This window comes from Sceloporus occidentalis, unplaced genomic scaffold (assembly GCF_023333645.1).
Source record: "Sceloporus occidentalis isolate IW3139 unplaced genomic scaffold, rSceOcc1.0.p SCAF_1, whole genome shotgun sequence".
NCBI lineage: Eukaryota > Metazoa > Chordata > Lepidosauria > Squamata > Phrynosomatidae > Sceloporus > Sceloporus occidentalis.
This window is the reverse complement of record NW_028316981.1, coordinates 79,092,907-79,107,587: the sequence shown is the minus strand read 5'-3', so window position 1 is coordinate 79,107,587 and position 14,681 is coordinate 79,092,907. Positions and strand designations below refer to the sequence as shown.

The 14,681-nt window shown below is 40.9% G+C and overlaps 1 protein-coding gene across 1 annotated transcript; it reads right to left on the bottom strand.

Moving 5' to 3' along the window:
• Positions 1–553: 553 nt before the first annotated feature.
• Positions 554–14,376, bottom strand: LOC149321674 (cell division cycle protein 23 homolog). Its single transcript, XM_089526777.1, has 16 exons — positions 14,218–14,376; positions 12,893–12,965; positions 10,974–11,111; positions 10,455–10,497; positions 9,605–9,710; positions 8,385–8,517; positions 7,928–8,105; positions 7,746–7,843; positions 6,558–6,639; positions 6,280–6,433; positions 6,032–6,151; positions 5,251–5,326; positions 4,669–4,730; positions 3,206–3,284; positions 3,008–3,127; positions 554–1,671 (listed from the first exon to the last, which is right to left on the bottom strand). The coding sequence occupies exons 1-16, from the start codon at positions 14,358–14,360 to the stop codon at positions 1,501–1,503; spliced, it is 1,776 nt and encodes a 591-aa protein (XP_089382903.1). The 5' UTR covers positions 14,361–14,376; the 3' UTR covers positions 554–1,500.
• Positions 14,377–14,681: the final 305 nt, after the last annotated feature.

Below are 14,681 nucleotides of genomic sequence, written 5' to 3'. Positions count from 1 at the left end.
AGTACATGGCATTCATTGGCAAACTACAATTCTCCCTTGAGTGGCAGGAGGAGGAGCCTCTGCCAGCTAAGGGGTGCCAGCAGTACGGGGCAAGGGAAGGGTGCCGGCCTGTATGAGCAACCGAACACAGACGCAGTTTGCCAAAAGATGTGGTTCCATGATGTGAACAACAAACCTGGAATGCAAGAGTAAGGTGATTTGCATTGTTCTGGTAAAATTAAAAACAAAACATGTGAATGACTCCTAGGAAAGCCAGTATCTGGGAGTGCATGTCATGCCAGGAAACATTAATTCCATAGTCCACTCTGTCCCCTACCATGGATATTTTAGATTACAATTGCACAAAGCAACTTGGGCAATATAGCAACTATAGTGCTGGATTTAAAATCAGGGAGACCTGGACTCATACTATTGCTCACTGATCATCAGTCAGTGTCTAACCGTAACTTCTTGCCATGATGAAAAATGAGGTGGGGACTCCAGATCTTTTGGAGGAAGATCTGGATAAAGGAAGCCACAGATTTGTTTGTACCAAATAAGTAACAGGGACATGTACTGATAAAAACAATTTAATGACACGCAGAATGTAAGGTATTTTAAAACTATTATCTGCTTAACCATAGAACTTGAGTACTTGTCCAGCTTCTCCTGTACTCTACATTGTTGACTTGAGTAAGCTATTCCACATTCTACTGTGGTACGCTGAGGACTGATCACAGGCATTAAATTATATTCCTGTTGACTTGAGAAAAGCATATTCAGTGTTTCAACTGTGCACCCCAGGGAGAGTACCAGTTTAACAGACATCAATTCCTCTTTAAAAAAACAAAACTGGGCAGAGCTGCTTTGAAAGAAGAGATCTGCTTAGTTTCTGAACAAACCAAACAGGTGGTTTGTCTCCTCAAGAACTGTCATTATCTGAACAAAAATAATGGTTCCATCAGTTCATACCATGTTACTAGGCTGCACATTAGCATTAATTGTTGCACAGATGAGCTGAATTTAGTTCAATGGCTAACTTTTCACCCTGGCTTTTCTTCACTAGGCTATTAACTTAATACAGCTTGTTCTGTCGAAAGGTAAAAAAAAGGGACAGGGTTCAGCAGTTGAAGAAGCTGCCCTTGCATTTTCAAATGAGAGCAAAAAACTTATTTCCCTTATGTGCTACACATATTTGACACATGTTGTGACAATTATCTGGGAAAAGAACATAATAAAGAGGTGGCCGAAAAGCAATACCAACAAGTTTAGATGTTGGAAAAAATATCTTCTTAACTAGTGTGACATCTCCTGAGAAGAAAAGACTGATAAAAATTGGGATGTTCAGCTCACTCAGGATATACTTTTCATGCAACTAATCTTTGACAGCTGCAGTACAATACCTGTCCCTAATCATGAGTTATTCGCATTCAGCACTGAATACAGTCCCCACCCTCAAGTGACAACACTAGAAAGAAATATCCAGATTCCAGCTGGATTATTTTTTTGGCTCAGGACAGTTTATGGTGTAATATTAGACAGGTTCAGTGGTGACACACGACGTGTTGGAGTGTTGTTGGCCGACAGTGAAGAAGGAAGTAAGAAAGGTGTGGCAATCTCTGTGGAGGAGGTCTCTCCTTGATTTCTTAACTGTAGGATTTGTCGTAGGAGGGCCTTCCCTTCTTCTCTAGTCTGGAAAAGAAGAGACACTGCATTAGCAAAAAGTAAAAACTGTGATGATAGCTAGAAACACCATATGCAGAAGCTCCTGGGAAAAGTCCATCCATGCTTAAAGAAAGGTTGGGGGCGGGGGGGGGGGGCGGATTCATGGTCCTGGGTACCTATAACATGGCACAAAGTAAAAGCCTCTAAGAATCACCTGTGTTTTGCCTACATGTGTTCTATATACTGGTTAGTGCATGAGTTTACTGGAAAGTGCCAAATGAATGTAATTTACATTGCCTACAGGTAACATGGGCTTTGACAGGACATTAAACTTAAAAAAAAACCTTAATAAGAAAGAAATAGGAGTATCTGCTTTATGTTTCCTGAATCACCGTGGACACAAGTTGCTTGAATATATAACCAAATCTCAGTGAGAGAAAACAGTATTTTATGGCTGATAAGAACTCACCTTCTGGGTTGGGACCATGTTGATATACTAGCTCAGCAATTGGTGGTGGCAGTGGAAGGGAAAAGGTCATAGAAACAGCAGACAAGAAGGATGGAAGTCATTGGGGAAATAGGCTAGTTGGAGCCAGTAGAATTTATCCACCTTCCCTTACCAAAATGTCTTAGGTTTGACCACAGTCATGTATTTTTAAGACCCAAAGGCTGCTCTGTGATGGTCACACACCCACAAAGGTCTTATCACAGCTTTTAACATGACTATGTGTCTGTATGTGTGTGACTTCAAACAAATTTAAAGCCCATGAATTTCATAGGGTTTTCTTAGGGAAAGAATAATCAGTTCCTTCCTCTGAATTATATAGCATGTGATATTCACTGGCAATCTCCCACCCAAATACTAATCAGATCTGAGCCTGCTTGTTTCCAGTCTGAAACAGATGGGCGAAAAGAAGTGTCTTCCAGATGCAGGGGGGGGGGGGAGGGGGGGGGAAGGATAGGATGCCTCTGAGGCTGCCTGGAAAAGAAGCAGCAAAAAACTGGTCCTGCTGGCAGTCCATTTAAGATTGTGACGGCCCATGTGGCAGTTGTGGTCCTGGGCCAATTGCGGCTTCATCGTGGCTAGAGCGGCCACAGGCCGCTCCATGCCACACGTATGCTTTGCCCCTTCCAAGATGAGATGTGATCTGGTGCCTTTAGCATATTTAGGCAGGCTACTTACCTTGGTAAAAATAGCAATCTGACCTAGGAGCTAATTAATTTTGTTTTATTGTGTTAAGGCAGCCTGCTGGATGGACAGCATCCCAAGACTGTTCTCAGTGATATTTTAAATTGGTCATCAGAAAGAAGTAGCCATTAGGCCCCAGTACAAGAGTCTGCTTACAATGGGATGTCTACTCACATCATTAAATGCACAGCATTTCTGGGCACAGGCTGAGGCTTCATCCCAGAGTTTGCACTTGAAATAATACTGAGCTAGGTAGCGGAATGCAGTGCTCACTTCTAGGTGCTCCACAATCTCCTAGAACAGGATAAAAATATTTAGAGTTTTGCTGTGTACTTTCTCTTTCTCTTACTATATTGTATGGAACTCACTCACCCCACAGGAATATATATCTTTGATGTATTTGATATAGCACTGAGCAGCTTGCTCTGATTCATTCAATTGCTCATGAAGCCTGGAAAATAAAATAAAATTTAAAAAAACAGATGAAAAAGTCCTTGATTGATGGACACTAATCTTGTATCAGAACTGCATCTTCGTAAGTAGATTTGCATATGTGGGAATCAGAATTGGGCAGTTTCAGAACATCCTTATCCAGTAGAGGGCGGCTGCTGTGTTACTATGTAGCAAAGCGTCCAATGCACATCAGGCACTTTTTGCCGGAGTCCCAATATGCATCTTCACAATTCACTAACAGGATATTTTAGCCCCTCTGCTACTTAGCTAAGTATATATAAAGTTATGCCAAATAAAAGACTATATGGGATTCTGGTCCATATCCTATTGGTTAGTCCCAACTAGAGCAGACTTGTTGAATCAACTGCTCAGTAGTGAGTCAACACAGGGGTAAATCTAGTGGATTCAATGGGTCTACTCTACTTAGGACTAATAATAGAATTTGGGACTAAGTATCCTCTAAGAACAGGATATACTTATTATTCCCTGCAAACCTATCTAATTTGTTACAGGTTGTGTATCCCTTATCAGGAATTCTGAATTCTGAAATACTCCAAAATCCAAATCATTTTTTAACTATGTACCTGCACAGTGGTCTTTCCACATTCACTGGGGTTAGGAGAATAGGACTCCCATGGAAGTGGAAAAAACCACAAATAAATAAACACTGTTTTTTTTTTTACCAGAGAGACCACTTCTCTAAGAATCTCTAGATCCTCCAGCACAACTCTATAGTCAACACTGCCAAAGGCTGACCACAGAATTATGCTGAAGGACCTACAAAAGCCTAGAGGTGTTTTCTCTAGTAATCTCTAGATCCTCCAGCACAACCCTCCGGTCAATTTCCAGCAGAATCTCTCTGGGGGACCTAGGGATTCCTAAAGAAAACATATTACTCAAAACTGCAAATAATCAAAACTGCAAAAGTCAAAGCCGTACATGTGGAGGGGCGACTTTACTGTATTTGCGAGTCTGGAGAAAATTGCAGTAAGGATCAGTGAAATGGCAGGAGGCATGGATTTGTGTCAAGCACTACACATGGATTCCAAACATTTCATAGATCCTCAATCTCTCTCCAGCCTCATCATGTCTCATTGTTTATGCAAATACAGGTATTCCAAAACTGGAAGTACTGAACACTTCTGGTCCTAACCATTTCAGAAAAGGGATACTCAACTGGTATTAGGCAGAAATAAATACATATATATGTACAGGCCCAAAGAATAAATAAACAATGCTGGAAAGTCTTTGCTTGCCATACTCAGGCATTTCCATTGGTCATTCCCATAACAGTAGGGAAATATCCCACGCAGGTATTACTCCCAACCTGCTGAGAAAGCCCATGAAAATCAGAAGCAGTACACATGCTGTTCATTACTCACTTTGCTAGTTTCACCAGTGCCATTTTTTCCACATCTCCTACAGCATATGCTCTCCAGTAACACTGTCAAGAAAGAAGAGTGAAATGTATATCAACTGTCTAAATGCAGATTAGAAGCAAAATGCCTACCCAGTCACTTCTATGCCCTTTGGCAGACATGAATAAGTCAGATACAGCCCAGAGATGTATTAATAAAAGAATTATTTAGAAACTGTAACTCCAAAGAAACTAGCCTGCTCCCCCATAGCTCTAGGTGACATGCCTCTCTACCTCTCTTTTTCGGAACAGAGGACTGAAAGCAGTGAGAACACTATCTGAAGGAATAGTCCTTATTATTGTATTGAGTCCTCCCCCACAGTAAACGAACAGAACAAAAAATCTATGCAAGGAACCAATGGGTGGGTAGGGGTATTTTTTTATATCCTCACGACATTCTCCATTCCATTCAATTCTCAAAAGATGTTGCATAAACAGAGACAATTCAAAAGATTCCAATACAACTGCTCATCTAAATACAACTCCCTTATGCGTTTTGTGGTGTTAACCTAAATACCAGTCTACTGCAAATCTGAATCCCTTGTACCTTTTTGGCTTCTACTAGCTGATTTAATTTCTCATAACATTCTCCAAGAGCAACCAGCATACGGGAATCATTGGGTCTGTGAAAAATACAAAAAAGCCAGCTAGCTGACTAATACAATGAACTCAGCACCATAAACATGCTGGGGACTGAGTATTCAGATGAAATCCAACAGTAAGCTCAAATACGAGTCTAGAATTTGGCACTGGGATCCATGTTCAGCTATTAGAATAATTTATTTTATTTTAATTTATTTTAAATCTGAATTTTCACTTACGCACCAAACTCCCATGAAAAGCAGCACTTTATTTCCAGAGGATGCCAATCATTACTGTTTGCAAAAGTGACAGATTAAATAATAATAATAATATCATCCTTTGCCTCTGGTAAATCCACCACAGTGGATTTATAGGCAATTCCATTTTGGGAGAAAGGTGGGCTATATATTCAATAAACAAAATATATAAAAATACAGTCTGCACTAAGCCATGTGGTTTTATTTGCTGGACAAGTATGGTGATTTTTAAGTGGATGCATAAAAAAAATAGCACAGTCCATTTGCAGCAGTGGTGGGAATCATGTAGCCCTACCAAGGCTGCTGGACCTTAGCTCCTGGCACTCCTCACCCCTAGCTAGGTTGTTGAGAACTACAGGGCTATGATACCTGGAGGGTCACAAGACTCCCAACCTTGATGTATAAGAATGTGATTCCACACAGTGATAAGAACAGCAGTTTTAAAAAAATGAGATACTACACAAGATTGACTTACAATGGTTGCTTTACCTGAGTTGATGGGCTCGTCGATAGTAATAGAGGCAATAAAATGGCATTTTAAGTATTTCATATGTTTGTCCCAGTCCATACCACGCTCTATAGTCTCTTTTGTTCACTTCTATGGCATGTCTGTCCGGGGGAGGGGGGGAGACAAGGAGGTAGAGGATTAACCACACTGGTAGAAGAACCTTGTTAGACCACCCTATGCAGAATCCAAAGTGAAACCTTCATTTTGGAAGGTACGTGTTCAAACAAACCTGTATGCCTGAATAGCTGCTGATGTGTTTTTCATCTCCATGTATTCATGCCCCATGAGAGTCCATGCTCCAAGATACCGAGGATTCAGCTTTAATGCCCTCTGGAAATAAAGTGCTGCTTTTTCATGTTGCGAGCGTAAACTATAGTAGTTGCCTGAGAAAGTACAATGATCTGTGAGCCAAAGATATCCTGGGAGTGGGAAACAACAACTCACATGAAAAAGAACCAAGGAATTCCATCCATCCCACTCAAGGATGCAAGCAAGCAAGCCTCTCACCAATTACACAGCATGTCTCAACACGGTACTTGTCAATCTCACAGAGGTTGTGGGCCAAATAGCTCAATTCAGGTTTCATGCCCTAAAGTGATAAAAGCAGGTAAGCATGAGGACAAGGGCTACCACATAATCAATGTGAGTGTGAGACAAGGTGAAAAAAGGAGTTAAATTCAGAGATTAGAAATATAATAATATTTATTTATAATGTCCTTCCTACCAAAGGGTGGAACCTCAAACATATATAATAAAAATAGACAATAAAGCACAACACTATAAAATGCTAAAATAATATACTAAAAACAAATGCTTTAAAACTTTCAAACCTCAAACTGAGTTACTGGATTGAATAATCAGGATATTTAATAAGAAATAAGATTTGAGTTTTTCTGGGTGCAACCCAGAAGCTGTTCAAAAGCACAAAAAGCCATCACAATGAAGTCAAGCAATACAAATCTGCTGTCTTCCTGTTATAAATCAAGACACAAAAAACAGAGATGACAGTAATACTACTATTAGAGTTCTCTCTTTTTGTTTAGGACTAATTAATAAACTTTGGGTGACATGATTAAGTGGCTATTTTCGTGTAATTACAAGAAGCAAAAAGCTCAGACATGCAACCCACATTTTATTACTTGGTTTTCCACAAAAATGGTGGCAAAATGTAAGCCATGTAGAATGCTTGGAAGTCATTAACAATAAGAGCTGCCCAATGTTTTTGTTATTTCATTCAATATCTGAAGTAGCTTAAAAAACTGCTCTTGGATATCTCAAGTTTATTCTTTATGTGGCAATTGTTCTCTGAGACCATTTCTGACACAGGGCCCTGTACAAATACACTAACTACATACAATGGCAGACATCAGGAAAAAGCTAAACGTAGAACGACTGACAATTAACTTCTAATTTTGAAAATCTGATTTTTTTTTTATCCTGAACAGGTGAGAAAGGCCTAGACTCAAAAGGTGTACTGTACCAATACCAAGGAATAAGCATCAGTTAAATCAGTGATACAAGGTTTTTTTGGAAAACAGGATTATATTATTAGTGCACTCCCCACCCCATGTCCCTATCTAATTATACATTTATATGTGTGTGTGTACTTAACATGCTAGAGACAGGTGCTGTACACACCCTGTAGATGTTGGGTTGCTATGATACATTTTGGTGGCAGAGGAAAAAAGTACTCACCCTAACATATAGCAGATTAGAAAAAGTGTCCATATTTTCTATCCTATAAGGATCTTGTTTCCTTAATTCATTGAAGATGGACAAAGCTTTATCAATATCTGAAGGAAAAAAACCACACACCAGAGTAAGCACAGCAAGAAACAAAACAAGGACATACCCCAAATCTGAGAAGTTTTACTGACCTCGGATATTGTGATAGGCCACTGCAATCTGGGAGATAATGTAGGTGCTTTTGGAGAATCCTGCATCAATAAGACTCTGATACTTCTGTAAGGCTTCTTCTATCAGCTGCAGTTCTGTGTAGATATGTGCCAAGAAGAACTCCTTCATCCAGGTATCTGGCAAGGACAGGAACTTCAGCTGGCAGCAACCACCAAACAGAAGAAGGATACACTTAGAGAATACACTATAGCAACCCCCAAGAACCGTATTCAACTTGTCTGAACAGTTAGAATAGACTAACATAAACAGCTATGACTTTAGGTTCTTCAGCTGAATTGAACTGTTTTTGATTCAGGAAAGCCATCAAGATTAATATCAATTCCAGAGCAGTCAATGTTTCATAGGTCAAATTACATGAGAAAACAAAGACTGAATTTTAAATTAACACATATTTCCCTTGAGAATCCCCAAACTTACCATTTCTTTGTCTGTAATCAAGTTACAAAGCTCCAGCCAGGCCCCCCAGTGTAATGGCAAAACGTGGGTAGCTTCAACGAACACATCAATGGCCTCCTTCACTAAGTCCAACTTTCGTAACACAACCCCATACCTGTTAGGATACAGAGGAAAAAATAAATACTACAAAGGCAAAAGCCTATGCCATCACTATGTCCCAACCTGATACTCAGGCCTAGTTTGCATGTAAGAGAACTATTAAGAAATCTTGCTTCTTGTTTTTGAGCAGCATGCTTGATTGCTGAACTTGCTTCCTCCTAAGAGAGGGACCAGACAGATACAGCAGGTAACTTCCAGCACTAGTTTGTTTAATAATATAGAACCAAGATGTCTGTTTTGTTGCTCCTACAAAAAGCCAAGAGTCAAAAGCCAAGAACTTAGCAGAATAACAAGTCCAGAATCCCACTTCGGACAAACATCCTGGTTTATTAAGCTGACAAAACAAAAGACAACAATCAAGCAACATGCACCAACACACTGCTTCTTACCAATAAACAGAATGACTTATTGTCACATCCAAAGCCGATCTCTATATGATTAACATGCAACATGAATAAAGGGGTACCCCACTCTACTCTTTTCACAATCTCATTTACATACATGGATTCAAATATATGACTAGATCCTACATATTGATGTGAAAAATTATCAAGGCTTATGTTCATTGTATTTCTCAGACTACTGTAGCAGTTTTATATCCAGTTGCAATATCCTCCCCACCAACACAGGCATTTTGAGTATTTTTCAGAGTATGTATGTTCTATTTGTTTTTCTAATATACTGTTGTTGTGTGCCTTTAAATCATTTTGACATATGGTGACCCTAAGGCAAACCTGTCATGGAGTTTTCTTGGCATGGTTTGCCCAGAGGTGGATTGCCTTTGCTTTTCTCTGAATTTTGCCAAAGGTCACACAGTGGGTCTCCATAGCTGAGCGGGGTTCTCCAAAATTGTAGTCTAACGCTCAGGCTACAACTCTACGCAGGCTGTCCATTACAATGTATGCATATTTGCTATTGACTATAGCATGTGTATGTACATTTTTTCAGTAATATTCCTGAAGTTGCACAGAAGGCTATGTTGAAGAGGTATGAAATGAATATTCATCTAGGGAAAAGGGAATCCTATTATTTTTTCCACCTCTACCCTACATGATTTATTCATGTCCCTCTTAGATACTTACAGATAAAGGCCAAATCCATCCAGCTCTCGGGCTTTATGTTTTTTGCTAAGCTCTACCCGTAATTCCCTCAGAACTTCATTCTTCACCTGTCCCTTTTCTAAGGGACCTGTAAAAAAGAATAATTTACTTACTGCCTAGTATGTTCGTCATCTCTCTCCAACAAGCACAAAATTGTTAAGTTTATGTAGCACTGGCTTATAGGTAAGAATCAACAGCTTATAGTAGCGCAAGACAACTACAGTAAACCAAAGCATAGACTTCCATTCAGTAATTTCTGCATCCAGACTGTGAATAAATACTACTATAGCTTGAGGTGAAAAGGTTGAATCATTCCCATAGGTTACTGCATCTCAAATGTTTTACAATAGTATTATTTTTATTTGAACATAGAAGCTCTTCCAAAGAACTAGACTCAATAATTAGATGCACATATTTGCACCAATTCATTTAGGTCTATTGTTATTGAAAACCAGCAAGATGGAATGTAGCTATATTGTTTCTAGTTTTACACAGCTCTGTGTTAACTCAAAAGAGGACTGTAAAATGTCACACCTAGCAATAATGTATGCTTAGTGGCTTCCAACCACGGCCTTGGATCTGATAAATTATAAAACCAACATTATAAATCCTACTATACATAGTGCTTAATTGTATCAAACACAATCCAATGATAGAATCTGATACTCAATTCAAACTCAAGAAAGATGCATAACAAGGAAAAGAATGTAAAAGATTGAATTACATTTGCTCTTGTTTTGTATTTTGTTTGATTTTGTAAAATTGACAGACTAGTAGAAAATTAAGAGAAAAAAACCAAAAAATGATAAAGGATCTGTTGGCAATTTCTTACCCAGACTATCCACTGTCTCATCATCCTTCTTTTTTTCACCTGACTGCAAAACAAAAACCAACTGTAATACCCAATCTCATATCATGCCACGTTCACATCTTCATGACAATGGTTCAGTTACCAGCCACAGCAGAAAAAGAGGAAGTAACTTATACAGTGGGACCTCGATATCTGCGGGGGATCAGTTCCAGACACCCACCCCCCATGGATACCAAAAACCGTGGGACCTAAAGTCCTACTGTCCCCAATGGTGGCATGTGCACATGGTCACATGCCACTAGAGATAGCAGGGCCTCAGGTAAACGCAGGCTGTCCCTAATGGCGCACAGCCACATGCACGTACTGTCAGCGGGGACAATGGACATTTGTTGTCCATGGAAGCTTAAATCCGCAGATGGCAAGCCTGTGGATAACAAGGCCCCACTGTAATTCCCTTCTTAAATGCAGTAGGGTTATTCATGGAGATAAAAATATATATCAAAATCAAGGAAAAAAGGCTGAACAATTTCATTAGCTCACCAGGTATCTAGAATACATATATAGGAAATAGGCCTTCTGGCTCTTGCAGCCCCGGAGAAAGTAGGCAGCCCTGTCATATTCTTTCAGATCAAAATATGATTTAGCAAGAGTGTAAGCATCCAAGTCACGAGCATCTTCCTAAAAATGAAGGAAAACAAGTTGTATTCCAACAAAATGAATTCCTGACTCCTTCTGGCAAGAAAAGTTTCAAGGAAATAATATAATTTTTCTTTAACTTTAGTTTTTCAATGTATCAAACACTCTCATATTGACAAAGAAAATACTGGAGGTTGAGAACAAGTTAGACCAAGTGCCCATTGTTTAATTAAAATATAACTTCTCCCAGGATAGTAGATTAGTTGGTTTAAAGCCTCATGGATAAGAAATTAAAGGAAAGGAGAGGACAGGGAGAGGCTAAAAAAGGAATTTGTTTGCTTGGATAATGATTCACACTTCCAGAATTGCTACAAGAAATCTAAGATTTAAGGGATCTTTTAATAACTGGATTTTAAACCCTCCCTCACATCTCCTTAGGGAAAAAAACACAATAACTATCAGAGATAAATCAGAGATCCATAATTAAATCTTATGCTCTCTAATAAGTGAGGCTTCACAAATCAGTTTGAAAATCCTACAGGCTACTTAGTATGTTTCAGTGTTTCTATTTATATGTTTCACATTTATTTCCTTGATTTTTTTTTGTACTTGTTTGTTTACTTCACTCTGCTACTGTTAATGTTTTGATATTTTTATTGTGCTATTTTGTCAATCTATTTTAGTACAGTAAGCCCTCCATTTTCACGGGGGATCCGTTCCGGACCCCCCTGCAGAAACAGAAACTTACAGATATTCAACCCCATGGGCTTGAATAGGGATGCCTGCCCACAAGCGGCCATAGGTGCACACCTTGGGCACGTCCCCCATTTTAACCCCCTCCATTTGCTCCTCGTGAGTAAGCAAAGGTTACGGATCTGAAGTCTGCGAAAATGGAGGGCAACTGTATATGTGGCATATCTCAGTTTTTTATGCCTCTGGTAATGCCCTGATAGATTAGCTTAGTATGAAATGAATATTAAAACACTTTTAATAAATAAGTAATAACTTCTGAATCATTCTATAGCAAAAGTCTTTTGAGAAAGACAAACGATTAGGAACGTTAAGACAGTAAAATCCAGTTAAATACAAAAAAAAATTAAGAACCCAATTTAAAGCAGACAATATAGCAAGTGTAAGAAATAAAGAATTAAAAAATATCCAAGGAGATAAAATTCTAGAATTCTAAAACACAACTTTCTGATATAATTTGGCAGTAAATGATACCGCAAGTTAAAGGTGTGAAAATAAAAAAGTATTACCAAAATATCAATGAAGTAGGTGTCAAGTAGACCGGGGGGGGGGGGGGGATTTCACAACTGGAAGAAAGTATCACTGAAAAAGATCCACTGACAATTTTCCTCCCATCAAATATCAGTATGCAAGGAAAGCTGGATCAGGGCTTCTGAGAATGGTTATGGACTGCAATGATCCTTTCAGTGTTACTGTCTACTTTGGTACTGTCTACCAGTGATCATATGGCCAAAGGGAAAGGTGCCAGCCTGCAGACAGCCCTCCCTACCATCTGAAATAAAACCAGAAACAAAAAATGCAGGCCTATGACTAACATCTTCAATTTCTTTCTCCTGTCTGCCTGATGAAGAAGCCAGTGTGACTTCAAAAGCTTAGAACATGTCATTATGCGTTTTGGTTGGCCCAATAAAGGTATCAATGTTTGCATGTTATTGGATTTGCTATATGGAAAACACAGCTACCCCAGATGTCTACTCTTCTAACTACAAGTTGATGGGGATTTTTTGGGGGGGAGGACTCCTGAGCAAATTTCTGAGGAGTATTACAACAAACCCCCCTCTACTTGTCCATACCTCTGTGAGTGCAGGCGCAGGAGGCAGCTCATTCAGGGGCAGAGGGTCCAGGGCAAAAGCCAGCTCTGAGGCCCTGCAACAAGAAAGTCTACTGCACTGGAGAAAACATTGCCACAGGCAGCCTGCCTAGTTCCCCACAACGCTCTCTCTAGACACACGTGTATCAAGATTTCCCATGCTGTTCACTTATTCATCTTGCAGGCAGCCGCTTGTACTTTATATTAACAGGCACTTTAAAAGTACTCATTTTGCACAAACCCATCATCCCACATACGAAGTAGCTTAGACCAGCTTAAAATGGTTTAAAACCCACCTACTTGCCACAAGCTCAGCTTTGTAAAATGCTCAGGCGCCACAAGGCAGCAGCAGGGGCTGAGGGTGACCCCCCTGATATTGTTGGACTCTACCTCCCATCACTCCCAGTCCACTTCGCCAGTAGTGAGGGGCGACAAGCCGTTCACAGGGCTGACACTAGAGTGATATGGGGGGGGGGGCTGCGCAAGGTGGCACCCAAAGGGGAGGTGACCCCACTGCTCCCCAAACACCCCTTTAAAGTGCTGAGAAGATGGTGTGAGCTGGAGTTTGGAGCTGAGTGGCAGGAGAAAGGAGAGGCGCCAGGTTTTAAAGTTTAAATATTTTAAAACATCCCATTTTATCCAATTTTCACTTTCTTAGCTTACCACACTAGACTCTTATAGCGGTGCTATTCCACTTTGACTGCTCTGACTGCCTCCTGTTGCATTCTGGGGTTTGCAGTTCAGTGAGGCCTTAGAGCTCTCTGGCTGAGAATTCTAAATGCCCCCCTTAAACCACAAATCCCAGAATGCAACAGTTATAGTGGAATAGCCGCGCTGTGTACATACACTGAAGCCGTGCCTATGACACTGTCATTTAAAGGTACAATTTCAATTTTGCTAGTTCTTCATGTCACAACTATGGCCCTCACATGGAGTGATTTATGGGATATGTGGCTCATGAGTAACATTAGTGCAAACACACCTTGCCAAGGATTCTGCATGGTGCGGTTTGGGAGAGTTGGTGAGAGACCGGCGCCGTGGATTGCATCCGCACTGCAGAAATAACCCAGTTCGAGACCGCTCTCACTGCCCTGGCTGAGTGCTAGGGGATTGGGGAATGCCGTTTACTGTGGCCGCAGAGCTGTCTCTGTCAGGGAAGGGCTCCATGTCTCACACAAAACCACAGTTCCCATCATTCCCTAGCACTGAGCCAGGGCAGTGAGAGCGCTGCCAAACCGGATTGTTTTCTGCAGTGCGGATGCAGCCAAGCGAAAGCAGAGCAACTCTTGCAGGGACAGGACCGCTCACCATTTCCCGCTGTGCTGCAGGCCCCGCTCCCGGCTCCGCTCCGCCACGTCCAGCAGCTGCTTCTTGATCCCGCGGAGGTCGCAGAAATCCGCGCTCGCAAAGCCTGCCCCGGAGGACGCCGCTCCTACGCTCGGCGCCGCCATTTTGTCGCCCCTTCGCGCTCTGACCAATCAGGGACGGCGGCGGCGCGCGCAACGAGGAAACTGAGCGCCTATTGGAGGATCCCTCTTGGCTCAGCTATTGGAGGAGCCCTCTTAGTTCCACACAAACCCTGAGCGGTGATTGGTCGAGGGAGGATGACGTAGAGGCAGAGGCGGGGGCTAGAGGGGGAAAAAGGAGACTGTGGCTTGGCTTCATCTACACTGGAGAATAGCCTGGTTTGGCATTGGATTAACGTGTTGTCTGACTCAAAGCTATGACATTCTGGGAGTTGGAGTTTGTTGTGAGGCCCAGAGCAAGAGTTT

Coding starts and splice junctions, on each gene's coding strand:
- LOC149321674 (XM_089526777.1), bottom strand. CDS start 14,360: ATGGCGGCGCCGAGCGTAGGAGCGGCGTCCTCCGGGGCAGGCTTTGCG. Junction 12,966..14,217: donor CTGCAGCACAGCGGGAAATG/GTGAGCGGTCCT, acceptor TTCTTGTTGCAG/GGCCTCAGAGCTGGCTTTTG. Junction 3,128..3,205: donor AAGATATATATTCCTGTGGG/GTGAGTGAGTTC, acceptor ATCCTGTTCTAG/GAGATTGTGGAGCACCTAGA.